The sequence below is a fragment of the Polyodon spathula genome, chromosome 5, assembly GCF_017654505.1.
Source record: "Polyodon spathula isolate WHYD16114869_AA chromosome 5, ASM1765450v1, whole genome shotgun sequence".
NCBI lineage: Eukaryota > Metazoa > Chordata > Actinopteri > Acipenseriformes > Polyodontidae > Polyodon > Polyodon spathula.
In genome coordinates this window covers 45,081,439-45,105,574 of record NC_054538.1, presented here as the reverse complement: position 1 = coordinate 45,105,574, position 24,136 = coordinate 45,081,439, and the positions used below count along the sequence as shown (strand labels likewise).

The 24,136-nt window shown below is 34.3% G+C and overlaps 1 protein-coding gene across 5 annotated transcripts in view; it reads left to right on the top strand.

The window, feature by feature from the left end:
• Positions 1-24,136, top strand: part of LOC121315989 (serine/threonine-protein kinase MRCK alpha-like) — a 207,675-nt gene that overhangs the window by 80,631 nt on the left and 102,908 nt on the right. For all 5 annotated transcript variants that reach the window (XM_041250646.1, XM_041250647.1, XM_041250649.1 and 2 more), the window contains exons 3-4: positions 2,949-3,032; positions 12,022-12,117. In XM_041250646.1, the coding sequence (XP_041106580.1) occupies positions 2,949-3,032; positions 12,022-12,117 (180 nt within the window). The remainder of the gene's footprint in view (positions 1-2,948; positions 3,033-12,021; positions 12,118-24,136) is intronic.

Genomic DNA, 24,136 nt, shown 5'->3' with positions numbered 1-24,136 from the left:
ATCTATGCAGAAATACAGCAGAGAAAAACACAATCTATTATTGTAGGATAAGTAATAAGTAAAAAATATATAACAGAAACAGACATATGTGTTCTAATCCAAGGCTATGAATTATTGTAGCACAGCCAGGTCCTGTTGTAGGTGAGTAACCAGGGTCTGGGAAGTATGGAAAATAGCTGAGAATACTATGGTGGTTAAAATGGCCAAGTACATCATTAGTAGTAGTAGTAGTGGTCTGTTACATAAAAAAAAAAAAAAAAAATTGAGCGGTATTTTAGCCCTTATTGTGTATTGTTTGACTTAGACCTTTTTGTATCATTTTGTCAAAGCCAAGTTGTTTTCACCTTTTCAGCTTCCTTGTTTATGGTGAATTGGTTAGAATTCATAAGTGTACCGATATATGGTGTTGTTATTATTAATTTATTTTTAATGTATTAGTCGCCAATTGTTTTTATAATTATTTCTCCTAATTTGGAATAGTCAATTATTTTTATACTCAGCTCACCTCTACCACCCCTGCACAGCGAAGACAAATACTTGCTGCCAGTTATGTTCTCCGTCCACGGTCGGCAGTGGTATAACTGGGACTCGAACCGGTGATGTCCAGCCTATAGGGAGCATCCTGCACTCCACATGAAGCGCCTTTACCGGATGCGTCACTCGGGAGCCCCTGCGATGTGTATATTTTAAAAGTATTTATTCAATGGCACTCAAATGTTTACACCCAGCTGTGCATACAAATACCTGCACTTGTTTGTTGAGAATTTCACCCCTGATTATCATGACATCATTGATTTGTGTTTCTAGAACATGACTTGCAATAGTGTGGCTTCTTAATATTAACTGTGTGATTTTAATCCAGTAACCTAACTGGACATTATAAGAGTTTATTGCTTCTTGTTCAGTGAATAGTAGGGTTGTTTGGAAGAAAGCTTTTTGAGTTTGTGACTGGCATTTCTTTCTTCATTTTTTTCATTAAAACCAGCTGTAACCACCAGGGACTCTGAATATTGTAATGGAAATAATTAGATGAACACATCATAGCAAAGTATGCCAGAAAGTTAAATAGAGTTCAATAATATTTGCTGGAAGTCATGGTCAAAGCTCAAATGCAGTACGATTTTAATGTTTTTTTTCCAAATATAGACAGACATCTACACTCCAAATGGAATTTAATTAGAGCCAAACTCGGTTTCATACTAAAATGATTGTTGTATTAACTTGACAGGCCTTTTGTAAAGCTATGTACTCTATATAAATCAAGGATATTTTCTTGACCAATTTTAAATAATATTGTAACTTAAAAATGGCGATAGTACAACCATATTTATACAGCTTTGTATAAATACTTTTAAAAAAAATACCTGCATATCATGCTCTCAATTTATTTACACCCAGTGTAAATTCAGCCAATTGGGTTCCGATGTTATTATGTTGTTTTCCCCATAAAAGAAACTGAATTTGGGTGAAGTTAGTGTTCATGAAGCTAAGGGGCAATGTGTTGGCAGGAGCCAAGAGGACTTCCCCTTACAGTGAACACACCACAGGCCTCTCATGAACATCTCCTTCTACTCAGTGATAGGTAAAATGTTCTCTAGAATTTGCTGGTGAAGTTCAATGAAAAGACTATTAAATTGGCACACTACTCCACATAAACTCTTTATTCCAAGTGAAAAGCACACATGTTTAAATCTGCACGTTATACTTTTCACATTAGTCTTATTTGATACATAATACATTGCTAAGCGGAAAATTTGCTAAGCTGAATATTTGGAAACCCAAGTTTAGGCTCAGACATCAGATATTTACCTTTTTGACGTTTCCAGATCATTTCCTTTAAAATTCCTACAGCTGACAGGGTCTCAAATACAGAAAGAATTCCGTTGCACTAGCTGTCTAAACTTTGAAGTTCCTGTACATTGAAGAACACGTTGTACTCGTCTGAGCTCCTATTGAACAGTAAAAAGTATTGGTTTAAAATTGTGTCCATGTTACACTTTTTAAAGTGTTATCCTTAACACTTTTTTTAAAGCAAATACACACATTCAAAGAAAAAAGTTTCCTGCTGTTTTTATACTGTTAAAATTACGTTTTTAATCTGTGACTTTCACGTTGTCTCTGTGAACACTGAAAGAAGTGTATTCTGTTTAAAATACAGTGCAACTTTCCATGGTCTGACCGGAAATGCTTGTGTCCATTTTAAATTTAGTTAATGTTTTTTTTTTTCCAATAATTGTCCTTAGAGCTGTACTGTACCCCACATGTTGTGGTTTTCCGTTTACATTACACATCTAATATTTATTTAGTCTCATTGAAATCTAATTAATGTACCGGGTAACACTTCAGACATGTACCAGTCATGTGGGTTTTATCTTAGCACTGATTCTAACACAAATACTGTACCTATACACCTGATACCAGTGTATTACAACTCTTGGATTGAATTTTGTTTTGAAATCAAGGTTCTACATTTTTTGGCATTTCATGACCTCCGTTTAAGACTTGTCGAGCAATATTCAGATTACAGTCTTGCAAATCCTACATCTCAGACAACCGTAGAGCGCCCAGCTTTAACAAAAGTAAACCTTTTGTTATTTTCATTTTATAGATGTATCACTGTAGTTGTGGCCTTGAGAAGACAATCCACCTCAGCCTGTTCAGGGGTGTTTGTGCTGGTAGTTGTATGTTTATATAGATTTTGGCCTTGTTATAAATTCCGAAGAGTGGTGAATTATTCTTTATTTGACTGCTTTTAAACATAGTGGATAATATATCATTTTAATACCTTGCATTTTGGTTAGTACTTCAAGAAAGTGAAGGGAAGGTCTAGTAGTCTAATTAATATTTTACATTAAATTGAAGCACAGCTATTTGGAACTGTAGTTGTGTTAATTGTTCATAGTGTTTTTTGGGTACTTTTTTTAATGTGTTTTTTGTATGTTTTTCAGGTTGCTGTAGTGAAAGTGAAAAATGCAGAGAAGGTTTTTGCCATGAAGATTCTGAACAAATGGGAGATGCTAAAAAGAGCTGAGGTACTGTTATGTTCCTGTATTTTCTTTTTAATCTCTGTTTTGTTTCCTGAATTACTGAAAAACAGACCTTCAAGTTGTTAATACAGTGTCTATAGAAAATCTACACCCCCTTGAACTTTTTCACATTTTGTTGTGTCAGTGCCTCAGTTTCATGCACTTAAATGATGATTTTTTTTTTTTCCACTTATCTACACACCATACTCCACACTGTTAAGGGGAAAAAGTATTATTGAGAAAAAAAATTATTAAAAATACAAAACAAAGATAAACTAATTTATTGCCATATTTGCTACAGAATGTGTGTGTTTTTTTTTTTTTGCATACTTGAAACGGGATTCAAGGTGAGCTTTCTTGAGTAATGGCTTCCTTTTTGCCACCCTACCATAGAGGCCAAATTTGTGGAGTGTTTGAGATATTGTTGTCACATGCACACTTTGACCAGTCTTGGCCATAAGCCTGTAACTCTTGCAAAGTTGCATTTGGCCTCTTAGTAGCCTGTCTGATCAGTCTCCTTCTTGCTCGGTCATCCAGTTTGGTGAGACGGCCTGATCTAGGCAGGGTCTTGGTGGTGCCATACTCCTTCCACTTCTTAATAATCGTCTTGACCGTTCTCCAAGAGATATTCGAGGCCTTTGATATTTTTTTTATACCCATCCAGTGATTTGTGCCTTTCAACAACTTTGTCCCGAAGTTCTTTTGAAAGCACCTTGGTGCTCATGGTTGAGTCTTTGCTTTGAAATGCACTACTCAGCAGAGGGAACCTACAGGAGCTGCTGAATTTATCCTGAAATTACGTGAAGCACTGCAGTTTAACACAGGTGACAGCCACTTATCTTGGTGTGTGATTTTTGAAGGTGATTAGTTACACCTGAGCTAATTTAGGATTGGTATTATAAGGTGGTGGACACTTATCCAACCAAGCTATTTCACTTTTTATTTTTAATTAATTTTCTACAAATTTCTAGAATATTTTTTTCACTTGGAAGTTGTGGGGTAGGATGTGTAGAGAATAAAAAACAAACAAAAAAAAAAAACTATTTTAGTGCATTTTAATTCCAGGCTATAAGGCAACAAAAGGTGAACATTTTGAAAGGGGATGTAGACTTATATAGTGACTTTATCCTACTAGAAGTAGCAGAACGAAGAGTGAAATAAATCAAAAATAAAAACTTATTTTAGTAAAAGTATACAACACAGCTGTAGGACACGCCCATGGCAAATTTACAAGGATGATTATGTGGTAGATTATTTAAGCAATAGAACCTGAGCTTCATTGTGTGGTAAGGTCCGTCTCGTGCTGTTAAATAACATTTTAAAGTGTTTGTTTTTTTCGTGATTTTATCCAGCACTAGTTTTTGTTGCTACCGAATACAAAGTTTTCCTCAATATTCCATGAGTCATGCGGTTTGCTCAGAATTCCATCTGTGGTCTGGTAGACTTTAGGCTTCATTATCCCAGCAGTAGACTATGTCATGTCCTGGGTATTTCTAATAGCCTAAACAATACCTCGTTACTAACAAAAAAATATATATCTTCTACTTTCATGGAGCTGTTCTTCATTTCAGGTACCTTGTACACAAAAGCGATCAGGGTTTGTGAACTGTTTGTAAAAAAAAAAAAAAAAAAAAAACCAGTGGAAACTTTTTTATTATTATTATTAGGATTACAGTGTAGATTTGTGTAAATTTCAGCATCTAAGCTACCTTTAGGTCCTACAACAACATTAACTACAACAACGTTTGTTAATGTTACGTTCTTATTTTAAGAATACTCTGCTTAAAAATGCAGCCCAACTTAAATTGTTCATTTAATCAAAAACAAACAGATTTCATGGAAATGTCCGGTTACAAAATTGTCAAGCTTGAATTTGGAGATGGGGTAAAAGCCATAACGAGATGGAACGACCCGGAACGCACTATAATTAATTCAGTTATGTTAAAAAGCAGCATAGAAAGTGACACAGACATGAGGAGAATATTTTAGCAATCGGAACCGATTAATAACGCACTGTCATCAACCTGTTCTGGCCCAGAACCCTCTCTTTATCACCAAAAAGCTCCTGGAACAGTCGACAAAAGTTATACACATGGTACAACTAAGTGGGAACAACGTAACACTGCTGAAGAAAACCATCCATGCAGTAAACAGCTGTATAAATAAACCCACCTGGAACACTGGGTTTTGAAGTATGAAAATGATACACATAATACAACTAAGCGAGGACATTATAACACTATTGAAAAAACGCACAGAACCAACCTTTCTGAATGAAACTGTTTACGTTCAAGGATTTGATCAAGTGAGCTACGGAGGAGGACCTGAAGTGATGCCAAGTTGCCAAAGAGAGAGAGACGGAACAGACACATCACAGAGGCAGCTTTCTAACTAACCACATATCGATGCTGCATTTGAACAATGATTAGCCTGGTTAATACTGTTGTCTTACGAATAATAAATACCCCTATTACAGTTTTGTCAGCCTGAAACCAACTACAAAGCATTACTTAGGGTGAATGTTAGTCTGGTAACTGCATAGGCTACATGTACTCTAAACTACTGCTATGACTACTACTACTAATAACTATCAGTGTTATTTAGGATTCAACCTATTTTATATTTTTTAAGCATCAGAATAATCTCTACTCGCAGTTAATCGTTGGATTTAATGCAGCATCAAGTCTGTTCTGCACACAACTTGTTATCCTATTGTCTTCAGATATTTAAAAAAAATCCAAATACCTCTATTTTGAGACATATTTACTGCATTTTGGTCGCATGTTACACAGCACTGGGAAAATGACAGTGTTTCAGTGTTTTTTTGTCATTGGTAATCGTGCCTGACCCAACATTAAATTCTGTGCTGGAAGAAATTCAAGCATGACTATCGGTGTACGATATCGGCTAAAATAACAAAAACTGACGATAGACGATCGTGTTTTTTTTCCCTTCTATTGGTGCCGTGCCGATAGGCTACCGATTATCGGTGCACCTCTAGTAAATAATTAAATTGCGCGTATAGGACAGCGAGGAAGCAGACTTTAACTGTTTTTTTCCTTATTCAAACCTTTTGTGTACATCCAAAAAAACTTCTTCCTCCATTTTTGTTTACTGCAGTTATTTGAAGCTAAATTATTTTGCTGTGCTATTTTAATAAGCTCTGAATGGGCTTCTCTTTCTAAAGCAGTTAAAATAACTTGGGTCTAATTTGAATCACTGAAAGGCTTTGCATTTGCCAGACCAAAGAGGAATTTCGGCCAGATTTTTTCCACTTGATTGGGGTTCAATTGTAAAAAGTAAGTGACCCATGGGTAAAAAATGGAAAGAGCAGTTCTAGGTTCAAAGTTACATTTCACAATATGACCCTGTGTACCTTCTACAGTATTCGAAAATTCATCTTATCTGATTTAAGGCCCTTGTATTGACCAATCTCCGGTAAACAACCTTGAATATTATCTTTCAAATTATGTTGAATTACTGTTCCAAATTGTTATTTCTATTTTATTTAACTGATTGAGTAGATGGTTTTCAACCATGAGATCTATATTATATGTGTAGTAATAATAATAATAATAATAATAATAATAATAATAATAATAAATAGTCACAGAAACTGTAACCTCTGTTGTTGATATTCTAGACAGTAAGCAGGACTAATGTCGTCTTAAATGCTTCTTGTTTTAATTGGGAAAGACGCTTATTCTGGATATTTTTTTACTTCTCCTAAGGTGTCCCAATAGTGACGCTGACTGTATAACAATTTATATCTGTGTTGATGACATAGTAGTGTCACAGTGCAAGGATAGTGCATCAGCTGGGGATCCAGTAGTGTGGTGTGTAGGTCAGACAAATACAGTGCATAGTAGGAGGGGTAGATCAGGAGATCTACACATACAGTGTAAACAGGTGAGTCTTGAGGAGGCAGCGGAAGGCAATGAGAGACGGTGTGCCCATGTCAGAGGGTAACAACTCATCATTAACCACTGTAATGAGTGCTGTCTCGGTGCCTTGATAAGATAGAAACCCAGACTGAAATATCTCATATGTTATGATCTGCAAGAAATTTAAGTTCCTCGACAACTACTCTTTCTATAACTTTTGACAGATACTAAAGATTTGAAATAGGCCTTATAATCTAATGAACTGGTGATGTTTTTTTTTCACTCTAGTCTCTCTTGTTAATTCATTTATTTCACTCAGCACCATCTTCAAAGACATACCATCAGCATGATGATTGTTTTACAGTAAAGGGTAAGGTCAGAGGTGAACTGCATTGCTTTGGCTATAAGTTACTCCAAAAATTGAAAAATATTTATATTAAATCTGTTTAATTTAATACTGGCCGCCACTTCTAGCATTTGGGGAAATGGCACACGTTAAAGCCAAGGGAATAGGTTGTTAGTGCTTTGCTCAGTAATGAAAATAATTATTCATTTTAAACAGGAGTTTATGGGATTGAACATTATCCCTAATATGGGTGCTTATTAAAATGCTTATCCCGCTAACCTCAGGCATATGGCTTTTAAAATAATCACTGAAATCTTCTTTTCGTCTACTGTAAATACTTTAGTTTCCTTTTTGATTTTTGTTGTATGTGTCACAATGATTCTGTAACAACATTGTATTGTTTGACTCAGAAAAACAAAGTATTTTCCTCCACTGTTGCTTTTGTGTTAAGTATAGTAGCTGAAATGTATGGTCCCTTAAGTAACAGGTTCATTGTCCTTTTGGTATCCCTGATGTTTATTCAGTAATATACTGTATACAAGCTGCATCTATCTATTGCTAGCCAGTTTGTTACAATGGGCAAGACAGAATATCTTGCATACTTTGGCTAATAAGTGCTCATTAGGCAGGTGATTTTTCTTTCCAGACACCAAAAATTACACAAAGAACAGTCATAGGTGATGACTTACTGACCTTTCAGGAGAACTGTCTTTACTGAAGGATTTGGAGCTTAATAAGAATAATATACTTTCCCAAATGTGACTGTGGTTTTTCTGCAGAAAAAAAAAATTGATAGTCTGCTGTCAGACAATTACATTTTGGATAAACAGGATTATTAGGGGTGTAACGATTCATTAAATATCGATGCATCGCAATTTTTTATAAAATGATCCGATCCACAATCCATGGATTATGTATCGCGATATAGCAGTAAATACGGCAAATTATGTTTCCATTTGTGAACCAGCACATGTATTGATCAGCAAATAAAAAGAAAGTGGTTAGTTCCATTATCCAATAGTTGAATGTACATTGTAAGGGGAGGGATTGAACTTCACTGCCTGCTTGTTTCTGAGGACAGAGACATTTTCAGTAAGTACGCAGAAACAAAACATGTGACACAATAACTTGTTTACAGCTTAGAAATAAAAACGGGGATACACTGTAAATCCGATGTATTTGTCTTATAGTTATATAAGTGTAGTTATATTAGAACATTTATTATGTCTCATGTTTTAATGTATGTTTTTGCAACATTTATAAATATCAAGAAATGTGTGGCTATAAGGAGATACTATTTCATGAACTTAATGTGTGATACATTTTATTTTCCTTAATACAGTACTGATAATAATGGAATAAATAACTATTATTTATAAATATTTATTTTGAGAAAATAAGCAAGTGTCCATAGTTGCTTATAAAGACCCTGAGAATAAACATGTCATTACAATCACTCGGGTGAAACGACGTCTTATTGCCCAAACATCAATATTTTTTCAACAAAACTTTCAGGAAGTATCAAGGTCCCTCGGGTCATAGAATAACATGTTTTTATACACGTATCTTGTCGTGAAACTTTTCAGGTCTGCAACTAAGAGCCAACTGCACCAGGTATTCAGAGATATAAAGCTTTATTAGTTTGCGCAAATGAGAACAGCTCAAGCAGTGTTCTGCCATACAGAGTTAGCATACAGTTATTATACCTTTACAGAGAGACAGGGTTGTTTCCCTTTCAACCAATAAGCTAACAAAGAAAGGGGGGACAGGCATTTACAAGGTAGTACAATAAAGGTTAGGTGGAAAGGCGGGTTCGCCCTGATCAACCGATAAGCTGGAGCCATGTTCCTTTTGTCACACCACCCACAGTTTGGTTTTCAGCTACACGTACCTGCAGTTTAATACATTTACTTTATTTCTATAAACTTAATAGATCATAAACTCAAAATGCTTTAAAGCATATAACTCGGTGAATAATTGTAGTACAGAGTAGCAACAAACAGGTACAGGAATGGTTCTATGCAATTATTCCCCTACAATCTCCAAGCAGAATACATAATACTAAATATTTAGTGTTTAAAATAAATAAATGAATAAATAAAATCTATCGTATTGAAAAAAAAATGCAAAAAGTTTGTATGTTGTGTAAAGTACTTTAGAATGTTCTGAAAAAAAAAACACAACAATTCCAAGATGCTGCTGTAAAAAATATATTGTTAGTGATTTTTATAGGAAGTCAACAGCCAAAACAAAAAACAGCCCTGGGGAGCATCCCACTGAAATGCCTGGTCCTAAAGTGTAAATACACAAAGTGAAACCTTTTCTGCCAACAGTCGTTTCAAGACAGATTTAAACTTTTTTTTTCCAGGCAGTCTCATTTAGGAGTCTTGTGTTTGGGGTTATTGGAGTATGTTATCCTGTATTTGGCTTGTGGGAGTAAAACATATAGCCCAATCCTTTGAAATTGGAAGCCTGTTAATAAAATGTACTCACTAATTTTCTTCAGGATTAAATATTTTAATAATTAACAGTCATTTAGATACAGTACTTACAAAAACCCATACATTTCTATAAAAAAATACTTGATTGTAGAATGTCATAAATTGCTTAATAAAATTAAAAAAAAAAAAAAAAACACATATTGTGAAGTTACTGTATGGTCTCACCCTTAATGATTTATATATAATCATTAGGTTGTGTAATTTATTCTTCTCAGCTATGCTGCCCACACTGGATGATGGCATTACTGGAGAATGTGTGTAAAACAGCAGCTGCAGCAGTCTGTCCTGTGCACATTCATTTTTTATGTAATCTTTATTTTATTCCTGGTTTTGAGAAATGTTGTTATTTTGTCAAATGTGTTGACTCCACCTACGTCTATACTTTACCATGAAGAAGGGCGTGTCAACAGAGTTGAAAGGGCACAATATCACATATTTATCAAGACAAGGAACTGTTCAAATTACATTTGTAGCATGTGCTCTCCAAACTCTGCTAGGGCATTGATGGAGAGGGCACAAAGAGAGGAGTGGGCCATCAATCAGAGTCCTGTGACCCTGGATTACATTTTTTTTGGCCCGCACCCGAACTGCGAAAAACTTAACATTCTGACCTGAACCCGACCTGCTTTTGCCGGTCACCCACGGGTACCCAACCTGATGCAGGACTCTACCATCAACTCAGATTCCTATAGCACCTGATTTTCCCTCAGAAAACAATATATAGTCGCAGACAAAAGTATTGGCACCCTACTCTTATTACACTGTAATGCCAATTTTTTATATACTAAAAAGCAAAATACACAATTTCTAGTAATTTAACAAATAATATTTGTGAAAAAACAATTATTCCATTTAAAGTATTTTTTCATGACAAACATATTGGAACCCCTGCTTTTAGTATTGTGTGTCTTCCTCTTACTTTTATTATGAGTTTCAGACGTTTATGATAATTCATAACCAGTATTTACATTTTGTTGATGAAATCTGGGTCCATTCATATTTACTTACATACTTCCTCCAGCTCAGACAGATTGGATGCCAATCAGTCTACGAGCAGATGGTATCATTGTACTTTGTAGAATGTTTTGATACATGGCTGCATTTATTTGATCTTCAATCACATCAATGTATCCAGTCCCTCAACTGCTAAAACACCTCCCTATTGTGATCAGACTACCTCCATATCCTGCAGGTACAAGGTTTTCCAGATTGGAGGCTTTCCCCTTTTTTCTCCAAACATACTGTGGTCCATTTTTGGGGAAAAGTTACATTTTAGACTCATTGGACCAGAGAATTTTGTTGAAGAATACTTCAGATTCCTATGAATATTTCTGAAAACAACACTTTTTTGTTTGTTTGACTTGAAATAGATAATCAGATTACACTACCGATAAATTCAACTGTGTACATGGATTTATTTTTCGGAGAACATAGAGCATTGCACATACGCAGTGGCGACTAGGATGGGAACAGACAGGGCTCGGTTTAGTCTGCAGTAAGACTGAGGCATGAATAATCAGCTATTTTTGACTTAGTGAAGTTGCAAATTCTTATGCTATATTTAATAGATTATTGTCCTGTACATTTCTCTTATTCTAATTCCCCAGCATGTGCAAACTGTCCACTCCTTGCAACAGGTCATCCATTTCTTCATGTAAGCTACTGTACCTTGCATATTGTACTGTACATTCTCAATGCATTTACCTAGCTAGAATTAATTTGCTGTGCTAGCAGTATAGGCAGTTGCTGTGTGAACAACTATAGTTGTAATATAGTTTTCTTTTGATCAAATACTTTTACTTCATTTAAATGAATAATATAGATTTCGGACAAATAAGTACAACACAAAATAGAAAAGCATCCCTGGGACTACATATTATATAATCCAAAATCATTAAGCAGTTCCCATTACATGTCACTTGCCTGCTTTTTATTTCCACCCTTACACGAGACACCGTTCTAAACTTGCCAAGCAAAACTGATAAAAAAAAAATAATGATGTTGGGCTGTAATATTTACAAAAAGTACTCCCAACATTTTGATCTACGGACACTGAAATAGAAATATAACAAAACTAAATCCATTCTCCCAAATCCCATTGTTCAGTACACTATCAGAATAAGCTTTCTGAAGTGTTTACTTAACATACATTGTTAGTTTTCAGAATACTATTGGAATATTAAAAAAACTCACTCATCAGAATTCTTATGTTCATATAAACTCACTCATGTAAGTAAAATTAATTGTGGTTTGCAATTTTCCAGACGGCCTGCTTCCGAGAAGAAAGAGATGTGCTGGTAAACGGAGACAGCCAGTGGATCACGACTTTGCACTATGCTTTCCAGGATGAAAACTACTTAGTAAGTAATTGCTATTTTATTTCATTGTGTATTAAAAAAACAAAATTGCCATTGCTCCAGTTTTTCTTACAAGTGGTGACAACTGATGAAGGTAATGTCAAGCCAATAAATATTTTTTGTTTGCAATTACGTAGTTGTACATAGTTTATACTTCTGAATTGTAAATCTAAGGTTAACCTAAAATTTTAGCAAGCCCCCCCCCAGACTTTGACATAATTCTTTCTATTTCTGCTTCACTTGTGCACCTGTACATGCTGTCACATTCGAAGCAATCAGAAGAATGTGGCTAATACACATATAATTGATAGTGTAATAATGGATGTGTAATAATTGGGTTTTTTATGGTACAAGTATGAAACTTGGTGTAAATGCACTTCATAATGTTACAAACAATCTCAGTACCAGAGGCACCAAGGAAGCCTACAGGTTTGTGTCAATTCAAGATGCCCGCCAAATCGTTTCTGTTTTACATGTATTTAATATGGAATAGTGACCAGAACAGAATAATGCAGTACAACCACTTAAGAAAATTAATATGAAACTATGTACTATTCCCAAATGCTGTCCCATATTTGTTTAATACAGTTAACAATTATTGTTATTGCATTCTTCATTGCATTGACATAGACCAGTACACTTGAGTCTATTTCTGGAACAGTCATTTTTTTGTCCCATCGTCATCTTCCTTGTCGCTGTGACTGGACTTGCTTCAACGCAACTGACCATCGCCTCTGGAAGAGCTGCCAGCCACAGCTGTCAGTTTTGCACCATCCCCATTCAGCTGGGCAGCGTAGTTGAGGAGTTGGATGAAGGGTTTGAGCCCAAATCATGCCGGCTTGATAGGCTGCTCTTTTGCAGTGTTGAAGCAGTGCTGATCTGTAGGAGGTAGGCCATGAATACCTTTTCCCTTGTTCGTAAACAGCTCCTTTCTGGCAATATTAACACTGTGCTTTGTTACGGCAGCCAAACATTAGTACTGTGTATTTTTTCGAGCACTGGATAAAGGCATTCGTCACTCGCTGCATTGGCTCACCCAAGTGAAGAAATCCTGTAATCACAGCAGGAAAGCTCTTCCAGGTACTCCATGCTGTTTTCTTGCCTTTTCCATTGAAACAAGAAACGGTATCACACTCACTTTTCTGGCACGAGGGACTTTGTGAGCTCGTGAGCCAGGATGTATCTCAGGTTACTTAATACACCATACTCTATCCAAAATTCTTCAAGGTCTAACTGCAGAACCACCAACACTGTTATTGTCAAAACGACTGTGTCGACAGTGCGCACCATTATCTTTCTGTGTCCTTCACACATTGCATCTGCAACATGCACAAAGATTCTTGTGTCGGCCTCTTTGTGATTGCAGGGTGACATGGTGGACGTATCATCTCAGGGTGGACTATTGGTAACTCCCACACCGTGCGTAGTGACTATTTGTTTTCCAACTAAACATTCGTTGCTTATAGCCTTGTTTTTGTTTTCGGCGACACGCATGAAGTCCTGTCAGTTTCTGGGAAGACTGACAGATTATTCAACTCTTCTTTGAATTCCTTTGCCTCTTTTTGCTCTAGCTGACCCCTTTTAAACTGCCCATCTTGTAGGTGTCCCAAACAACGTTGACTCTGCACATTTTCCAGCTTCCTTCTTAAGTAGGGAACAACAACCAAGAACGCAGTCTGCAAACGTGTACTTGGTCTCAGATTTTTTAGACAGCTTGAAAAATTCAGCAGGCTCTCCTTTTCAGGGCTGAAGGGTAACGTAGAGACTGCTAAACAATGTATAGTTGCTCTTCAGCCTTTCAACCTGCAACTTGGAGTTTGACCGATTCTTTACAGGGGAGCAGCTAAAGAGTGGCAGCTTATTTCTCCTGATTGTCTTTGACGGGTTTTCACTTGAAGAAGTCTTCCGATGGAAGAGTGGTCTCAAGATTTATGCAGTGATGCTGACCAGTGGATTCTTCATGTTGATGCACATAAGTGTTGTACTGTGTTAACTGGGCGATTAGTGAGTGCTTATTGGGAGGAAAGCACATTCGATTGTGACTTAATTTTAGGGCCATCTAGTTTTATGCACTAATGCTAATAGCGAAACTGGCACTGACCCTTGGCATTTTTCTTCAAACGATCCTGTGAATGACATCTTTTTTTTAACACAGCCTATCTGACAATAGTTGCAGCCTTAGCCAATATCATTGCGTCATCAAGATCTTCATCACATGCTTTCTTCTACACTAAACCAGTGCCACCATTGAATGCAAATAGCACTTCACAACATTCTGTGTGAGTCAGTAGATGTGGAAGATTGCTGAGAATTCGTTCCTTTAGTCCTGTGGTGCGTACAGGATCAAACAGGTCATACCCAATCTCTGCTAGTCAAGCTGCATATAGCTTACGAACATCTGACAGCTTGAACGTGGATGCAATATTTTCAGTTACGCGAGTTTCACTGATGTAGCCAATTAACTCAGCAAGTGCTAGTCCTGGGCGAGCATCACTGTTCGAAGGCGATGACATACCCTGTGACCTTATGACTTTATTGTACGATACTTTGCTTCCTGGGCAACCAAATCACCTAAGCAGATCTTTGTGAGCAGTCTGGAGCCCTGTAGCTGCACAGTGGACTTGTGTACATGGCTGTTTATGATGAACGTTGATGCATTACGAAGAGACATGTTCAGTTCTTCATTCTTGCAAAAGAAACATTAATCACTTTTAAAGTCCCAGGGTTAACTCTTCTACTTTGTTGAGTGTATTTATTACAGCTTTTAGGCTAGTCTGATTCATCTACAACCCTGTGACATTTTTTTGCTCTTTGTAGTATCATGTTGTTAAATTTTAATCCACACACAATTTGTGCCAACTTGCTTTGTGCTGGATAAATGTCCACAAAATAATGGTTGACAATGGTTCCTGGTTCATTCAAACAACATTCCAGCAAGAATGTTGTGCGTTAGCTGGGAAATATCCTGTTTTATTTTAACACAAAATCCCTTTTTATACACACACAGGATTTGTAAACTACTGCAACCTTCTGTTCAAAATAACAAAACGTAATAAAATACACACAAAACACTCAACATGAACTTTATCTCTGAGTTAACTTACTAATTAACCTAATAAAAATTAGGAATTAAGCTGCAAAAATGAACATTAAAAAAAAATCTGTAAATTACACAAAGGATTTGTAACATACTTCTCTGCAATTAGACCTACTTTTAGTAATAAAGAAAACAACAATCTAAATCAAACTAAAACATTTTAACAGTATAGAAATAGCAATTTGCATTTGTTTTCAGCAACAATGGTGATTTTAGAAGAACAACCTCATTTGCATTCATCTTTGAAGGAAGAGCTTATCAAGGAAGTGCTAGCTGTGGCACTGCCTCTGCACCTAATATCGTCCCTACTATTGCAAAGAACATTTCTACCAAGTTTCAGCTTTGTACCGTAAAATGCACAATTCTTAGGTTTCCTGCTACATAGCCACCCCACTTTGAAGTTCTGTATGTTGGGATTTCAAACCCTTAAATAGTTTTAAGGTTATTTGTCAAGGCAAGAACCAGTAAGCTTCCAACACGCAACAGCACTGACATTATTATATTAATCTACATGTATGATTACAAGGGCTGTCACTCGATTAAAAATGTTGATCGGTTAATTTATGGGCATTAGTTGATTAATGGGTAGATTAATCTGTGCACATTTTTAATAAAGGCAGTGATCTTGTAGTGGCTGTCGTGCATAGTAATACTTAAAAAATCAATACCAGAAGCTAAAAACAAAAATAAGCCCAATGGGAATTTTAATTTGGTCTTTTTAAAACAATTTTTATTTATTTGTATTTTTATAAATGTAACAAATATTAGCTTTCTGTCCTATTACTCTAGTAAAACAGTTTTAGGGACCTCAGTCACACAAGTCTCAAGGGCCAGAGCAGCACAGTTACTTGTACCGTTTAACCACTCTGGGGTAACCCCTAAACAGCAACATTATGACGCAGAAACAAGCAACACTGAGGTTTATAACTAAATCGACAGTTGATTAGGATAAATGGGCCACGCATGGTCAGGATAAATGCGCCATGCTGGATTTTACCACAGCTCTGGTTACAATGCACACAAGTAACTTTGCAGACACATGTTTTAAATCAACAGACACAAATATTCCAGTTCCAAACACATATATACATCTGTAGCACACGATCAGCAATCCTTGCACAAAACAAGACAACAGTTATGATATTTACACAACTTTAACCCCTCTATATATGTCAATAAAACCTCAGTGTCCTGCCTCTTCCACGGAGAGAGCTTGCGCTTCAAATTAGCACTTCCCTAAATAGCAGCACACATTTCTCTCTACCCAGAATGCACTTTTAATGCATGATTAATCTGTTAATCAGAACAGCCCTAATAATTAGCACCCTGATCAGAGAGTTCTGAAGTTGAAAAACTAAATTACAAATCACCAAAGTAGGCTTTCACTAAATTTTTTATTGTCATTGTTACGCAGTAAAAATCTCATTCTGCGCAAAAAAGTTCTTGTGGCACCGAACCATATGCATTATACACATCCAGCAATGTCACATGGGGAGCGCCTTCCTCTCCTTTTTAGCTGATTGAATTTGTTGCCAGATTACGCTGATGTGTTCTAAACATCCTGGGAAACTAGAATGCCCGAATTGTAGAATCTTTTTCTTTTACTATAAAAGCACCATACTCTTGGTACAACCTGTTTTTCCCATGCCACTCATCAATGTCCACAGGATTCATTTGAAGCACTCTTGTACACTCTGTACGGAACTTCATTAGGCCCCGGAGATGATGATGCCGTTTTTTTCACAGCTTGCTCTACATCTTTCCACTTAGGTGCACAGTCCTCCACAATAAAACGTGCGGTTCAAGCTAGGTCAGCAACATACAGAGATCAGAAAACACAATAAATAGGATATCTATTTTTAAATGTAATTGTGGACTGAAGTAAATGTGTTTTTTTAAACTTTTCACATTCTTTTCAACACAAGATTTATTTATTATTATTATTATTATTATTATTATTATTATTATTATTATTATTATTATTATTATTATTATTATTTATATGGCACAGTACAGTAGAGTGCAGAGAATAGCTACCTGTTTGGAACTGAACAGAGTGTTCGCAGTAGTAATGTTCCACATTGTTCTTTGCTGGAGTCTGATTGTGGTGATTAATGCACTCATGAATTCAGCTGTGCTGAAATTTGTATCGCTCAGAGCGGCTTTGTTGCTTGCTATCACCTCCGCAAAGTAGGTGAGTGAGATGCAGCCATTTTCCTTAGCTAAAACTGTTGCTAAAAAAAAGTTTTACAGAGGCTAGGACAAAGGTTATGCTCCGTACCAATTTTGCCTTTTTGCCGAAGACAATCTCAGCATTCCATGTCAACTGGTCTGTGGAATCGGAGGCTTTTCATCCACCTCATTTCCATTCTGACAGAGAGCGACAGCTTCATACGCTCTGCCGAGTGCGGGCCCTGGCGTGCTACATTGACGTGACGAAAGGTTGGAGGCAGCCCGTACAATTTTTTGTCTGCTCTGGGGTGAAGTCCCATGGTCAAGCCCTGTCTAAGCAGAGGCTAGCCAAATGGATAGCAGACACAGTCAGGACTGCCTATGAGCTGGCCAACTTGCCCCCTCCAGAAAAGCTCACTGCCCATTCCACCAGAGGCATGGCAACATTGTGGGCTTTATTTCAGGGTCCATCTATCAAAGGCATTTGCAATGCAGTGGTGTTGGCTAGTCCTCATACTTTCACTAAGTTCTACAGACCTAATCTCATGGATCCTTAAAACCCCAGTTTTGGAACTGGACTGTTAAAGGCTGCTTCTCATTTGACCCTTACAACACAGGCATAGAGGCGAGTTCCTAGTTACTTGTTAGTAGGGTTCCATATGGTATTGCTCAAGGTAGCCTTCTGCTTATCCTTATAGCATTCCAGTCGTTATGCAATATTGCCCTTTGGTACACTCACCCATACATTTCTCCTTACAAACAGTTATAAGATGGGCTTCTGCAAAAAAGCTTGGCTTCGTAAGAATTTGCAAAGATCAGAACCAATATGTGTAGTTGGACATGGATTTAACATGACAGGACTGGTGTAAGTTTCTGTGTGGTGTTATATGTGTTTATCGAAAAAGTGAAACATGATTCATTTGTAATTCATAGAGTCATGCAAACATCAAAATAGGAAAAAAAGTATATGTACCTGATTGTATCAAATTATGTCTTTCTTGTGTTTTGTAAAATAATACTTCAGCTCTGCTTCCAATATCTTACTGGCATAAACGACTCTTTAGAAGGAATGTTATCGTTCTGTAATAAAATGCTGATCAAAAGCAATCAGTCTGATTACACTATGTAACACAATTTTTGTTCCTGGGTAGTAAGTGTTATTTCCTAATTGCTTATGCCTCAAAAGTATAGAAAATGGCTATTATTCCCCACAAACTTTGCTTTTGTGACCAGGACAGTGATATTTTGAAATGTACCTATTTCCAATGAGAAAACGGGCAAATTTGTGTCTTTTCGTTCACATAGTCAGAAAAAAACAACATATGAATTCAAATTAACATGTATTTATACTAAAGTAATACAAAAATGACTGCAAAAGATTTAGAAGCGAGTAGTTTTTCGAGATTTACGATTATACTGTAAATCACTTTCACGAATCAGCCCCCAAATGTAGTCTCCCATCATGTTCTCGTATTACTGTCCTTGGTAGCGGCGTTCAAAGTCCAGTACATCCTGGTGGAAGCGCTCGCCTTGGTCCTCCGAGTATGCTCCCATGTTCTCCTTGAATTTATCAAGATGAGCATCAAGGATATGGACTTTGAGGGACATCCTACAACCCATTGTGCCGTAGTTCTTCACCAGAGTCTCAACCAGCTCCACATAGTTTTCGGCCTTGTGATTGCCCAGGAAGCCCAGAACCACTGCGACAAAGCTGTTCCAAGCCGCTTTCTCCTTACTAGTGAGCTTCTTGGGGAATTCATTGCACTCCATAATCTTCTTTATCTGTGGTCCGATGAAGACACCGGCTTTGACCTTTGCCTCAGACAGCTTAGGGAAGAAGTCCTGAAGGTACTGAAGGCTGCCGACTCCTTATCTAGAGCTCTGACGAATTGTTTCATAAGGCCCAATTTGATGTGCAGTGGTGGCATCAGCACCTTCCGGGGGTCCACCAGTGGATCCCACTTGACGTTGTTCCTCCCGAGAACTCGATCCGCTGTGGCCAGTTCCGCCTGTGGTAGTGCGCCTTGATGTCCCTGCTGTCCCAAAGGCAAAGATAGCAGGGAAACTTGGTAAAACCGCCTTGGAGACCCATCAGGAATGCCACCATTGCAGCCTCTTGATGCCGTCTCAGAAAAATGCAGATATGTATCCACTTAGGCAGCTGGAACTAAACTGAACTGGTTGGCTTAAGGCCCCTGTATTTATACAACTATTTATATTACTGGAAAGTTCTAGAAGTTACTCCAAGTTTACTCAGCACTGAATCTATCTGGAATGTTCTGGAAAATAGGTACATTTCAAAATATTACTGTCCTGGTCACAAAAGCAAAGTTTGTGGGGAATAATAGCCATTTTCTATACTTTTGAGGCATAAGCAATTAGGAAAAAACACTTACTACCCAGGAACCAAAAAAAAATAAATAAATAATTGTTACAAGGTGTTATTTGTGAAACAAGCTTTTTTTTTTTTTTTTTTTTTTTAATTTGATATTTTTTTGCAGATTTGCCATTCAAGTTCAGTAAAACTAAAATTCTACTAATACATGATAAGTAAATGAATGGTCAGATACTGTGCACCAATAGTGCAGTATAGTAAGCATAACATTCTACTACATAATGTGTGCACTGTAAAATTATTATTCTACACAATAATTGCTTTGATATTACCAGTGTGAAACTGAAATTTAATGATTGACCCTACTGTTAAGTATTCAGTATAACGTGCACCCTGTGTATATATAACTCAGAACAGTACAAGTGTGGACAGGCGGATCGGTACAAAGTCAGAGGCATGCGCACTTACACAATTGCTCTTACCAGAAATAGTATTTCAAAACATGCCATCAAAATATTATACCAACTTTGCTGATTCTCTATGGGGACTTCTGTCAAGTGGGGCGCAAAGGGTCATTTTTCTGTTGAGTGTTCTAAAGAGTCTTTCAAATTAAAAAAAAAAAAAAAAAAAAAAAAAGTAAACTTATAAAGTCTGTTACACTGTTGCCCAGTGTCCACTAAAGAAAAGACTGATGAATAAAAACAAGTAATTGATAAGAAAATGTTACTTTTCTGAACACCTTCAACTGTGCATGCGCAGTTAAAGAGTAAGTAGTGGGGTTCCGAAAAATAGTGTTTCACGTCCCCGCCTGTTGCTACAACTGTTTAAATAACATACCTGGAATTTTTATTTTCATTCATTTCAACTTTCATTTTTCATTGAAGCCTGTTGCATTCATGGATGCAGTGACCTTAAAAGTTAATGATCATAACCTAACATTCACTTTCAACTACAAAATGTAACGTTGGGTTGTTATCATAACCCTGGTTCCCTGAATTAGAAATGTAACCATTGCCGTATGGGTGTTTACTTCCTAAAAACTCCAAACCTCAATAGAGTATACTAAAGCTGCGAGCAAACACCTGTGACACCTCTGACTTTGTACCGATCTACCTGTTCACACTTGTACTCTTCCGAGTTATATCGCAGCTGTACCAGTATGGAAGTTGCTGTTGTCTGGGTTTCGTGTCGATGCAATTATATTGGTACGACACCGATAACAACCCCAGCGTAAACAGATGTGATACTGTTCCGCAACGATAACAGTATAAAGATGCAAGTGTGAACAGGGCTATATGTTTTTAACGCATATGTTATACACAGGGTGCACGTTATGTTGAATAATTAACAATGGGGTCAATCATTAAATTTCAGTTTCATACTGGTAATATCAAAGCAACTATTGTGTATAATAATGCTTTTACAGTGCATGCAACATTATGCAGTAAAATGTTATAAAAATGAAGCTTACTATACTGCACTATTGGTGCACAGTATCTGACCATTCATTTACTTACATATTAGCAGAATTTTAGTTTTATTGAACTTGAATGGCAAATCTGCAAAAAAATATTAAATTAAAAAAAAAAAAAAAAAAAAAAAAAAGCTTGTTTCACAAATAATCAGACTGGCTGCTTTAGATCAGCATTTTATTACAGAACGATAACGTTCCTTCACAAAGAGCCGTTTATGTCAGATTGTTGTTGGAAGCTGAGCTAAAATATTATTTCACAAAACACCAAAAAGACATAATTTGATACAATGCATGACATACACTGTGTTTCCTATTTTGATGTTTGAAACATGAATCTGGGAAATACAAATGAATCATGTTTCACTTTTTTGTTAAACACATAACAACACACAGAAACTTACACCAGTCCTGTCATATTAAATCCATGTCCAACTACACATATTGGTTTTGGTCTTTGCAAATTCTTACCAAGCCAAGTGTTTTGCAGGAGCCCAGCTTATAATTGTTTGTAAGGAGAAAATGGCTGGGAAAATAATTTGATTGTTTAGATTTGCTTCCTGTGCAGTTAAACTGCTACTAAATTCGGAAGCATGTAATTTAACAAAATTGTGCATCTGTATCTGGAAGCTTGGATTGTTTGCAAAGGGCAGAGCTTTCCTTACCATCTTAATTTGCAAACATAAAGGCTTTTTAATGTGGGTGTGTAAATACAATGGGGCAAAGCTAGACGGGAATGTTTACCAGGCGAAATAAATCTAAATATTATATCATGGCGCCAGCAGTTACAGGCACAAGATATACTCACAGAAATCTTGGACTACCTTTAAGGTAACATTACATAGTCCAATAGTCCATTGGTCTGTGATGCCAACCAATTGGCTAAATAATAGAAGTATAGTCAAGTATGTTTGTAAAGACCCCATCTCTCTATGGCCCACTCTCAAGAGTTCATATATATCCAAAGTATCTTTATATCACTGGTCTATGAAGTACACTTCTAGATGGTCCTTTTGATTGGTCATTAAAGGCTAGTTTGACACATTGTTTTAGATGCAAGGCACTTTAGTCCTTAAAGATTTTCTGATAAGCAGGGTAGAGAAGCATATTAGTGTTGTGCAGTCTTCAGTGCACAGCGCTAATCTAAAGCCCCTTTCACACACCAATGTCGCTACTGAGCTGTCTCAGAGACGTCAAAAAACTTCTATAAAGTACCTGTTCACATAGCACGAAGCTGCACAATCTGTGCTGGTATAATACAGCCAAAGGGGTCATGTGAGTAAAACTTTCAAACCTGTCAGTCAACAGGTTGTTTTCATGACAACGGCAATTCACCCATAAACTACAGCATCATGCAATGTCTCTTCTGTTTGTGAATTCAAAAAAAAAAAAAAAAAAAAAAAAAAAAAAAAAAAAAAAAAAAAAAAAAAAAAAAAAAAAAAAAAAAAAAAAAAAAAAAAAAAAAAAAAAAAAAAAAAAAAAAAAAAAAAAAAAAAAAAAAAAAAAAAAAAAAAAAAAAAAAAAAAAAAAAAAAAAAAAAAAAAAAAAAAAAAAAAAAAAAAAAAAAAAAAAAAAAAAAAAAAAAAAAAAAAAAAAAAAAAAATAAAAAAAAAAAAAAAAAAAAAAAAAAAAAAAAAAAAAAAAAAAAAAAAAAAAAAAAAAAAAAAAAAAAAAAAAAAAAAAAAAAAAAAAAAAAAAAAAAAAAAAAAAAAAAAAAAAAAAAAAAAAAAAAAAAAAAAAAAAAAAAAAAAAAAAAAAAAAAAAAAAAAAAAAAAAAAAAAAAAACAAAAAAAAAAAAAAAAAAAAAAAAAAAAAAAAAAAAAAAAAAAAAAAAAAAAAAAAAAAAAAAAAAAAAAAAAAAAAAAAAAAAAAAAAAAAAAAAAAAAAAAAAAAAAAAAAAAAAAAAAAAAAAAAAAAAAAAAAAAAAAAAAAAAAAAAAAAAAAAAAAAAAAAAAAAAAAAAAAAAAAAAAAAAAAAAAAAAAAAAAAAAAAAAAAAAAAAAAAAAAAAAAAAAAAAAAAAAAAAAAAAAAAAAAAAAAAAAAAAAAAAAAAAAAAAAAAAAAAAAAAAAAAAAAAAAAAAAAAAAAAAAAAAAAAAAAAAAAAAAAAAAAAAAAAAAAAAAAAAAAAAAAAAAAAAAAAAAAAAAAAAAAAAAAAAAAAAAAAAAAAAAAAAAAAAAAAAAAAAAAAAAAAAAAAAAAAAAAAAAAAAAAAAAAAAAAAAAAAAAAAAAAAAAAAAAAAAAAAAAAAACAAAAAAAAAAAAAAAAAAAAAAAAAAAAAAAAAAAAAAAAAAAAAAAAAAAAAAAAAAAAAAAAAAAAAAAAAAAAAAAAAAAAAAAAAAAAAAAAAAAAAAAAAAAAAAAAAAAAAAAAAAAAAAAAAAAAAAAAAAAAAAAAAAAAAAAAAAAAAAAAAAAAAAAAAAAAAAAAAAAAAAAAAAAAAAAAAAAAAAAAAAAAAAAAAAAAAAAAAAAAAAAAAAAAAAAAAAAAAAAAAAAAAAAAAAAAAAAAAAAAAAAAAAAAAAAAAAAAAAAAAAAAAAAAAAAAAAAAAAAAAAAAAAAAAAAAAAAAAAAAAAAAAAAAAAAAAAAAAAAAAAAAAAAAAAAAAAAAAAAAAAAAAAAAAAAAAAAAAAAAAAAAAAAAAAAAAAAAAAAAAAAAAAAAAAAAAAAAAAAAAAAAAAAAAAAAAAAAAAAAAAAAAAAAAAAAAAAAAAAAAAAAAAAAAAAAAAAAAAAAAAAAAAAAAAAAAAAAAAAAAAAAAAAAAAAAAAAAACAAAAAAAAAAAAAAAAAAAAAAAAAAAAAAAAAAAAAAAAAAAAAAAAAAAAAAAAAAAAAAAAAAAAAAAAAAAAAAAAAAAAAAAAAAAAAAAAAAAAAAAAAAAAAAAAAAAAAAAAAAAAAAAAAAAAAAAAAAAAAAAAAAAAAAAAAAAAAAAAAAAAAAAAAAAAAAAAAAA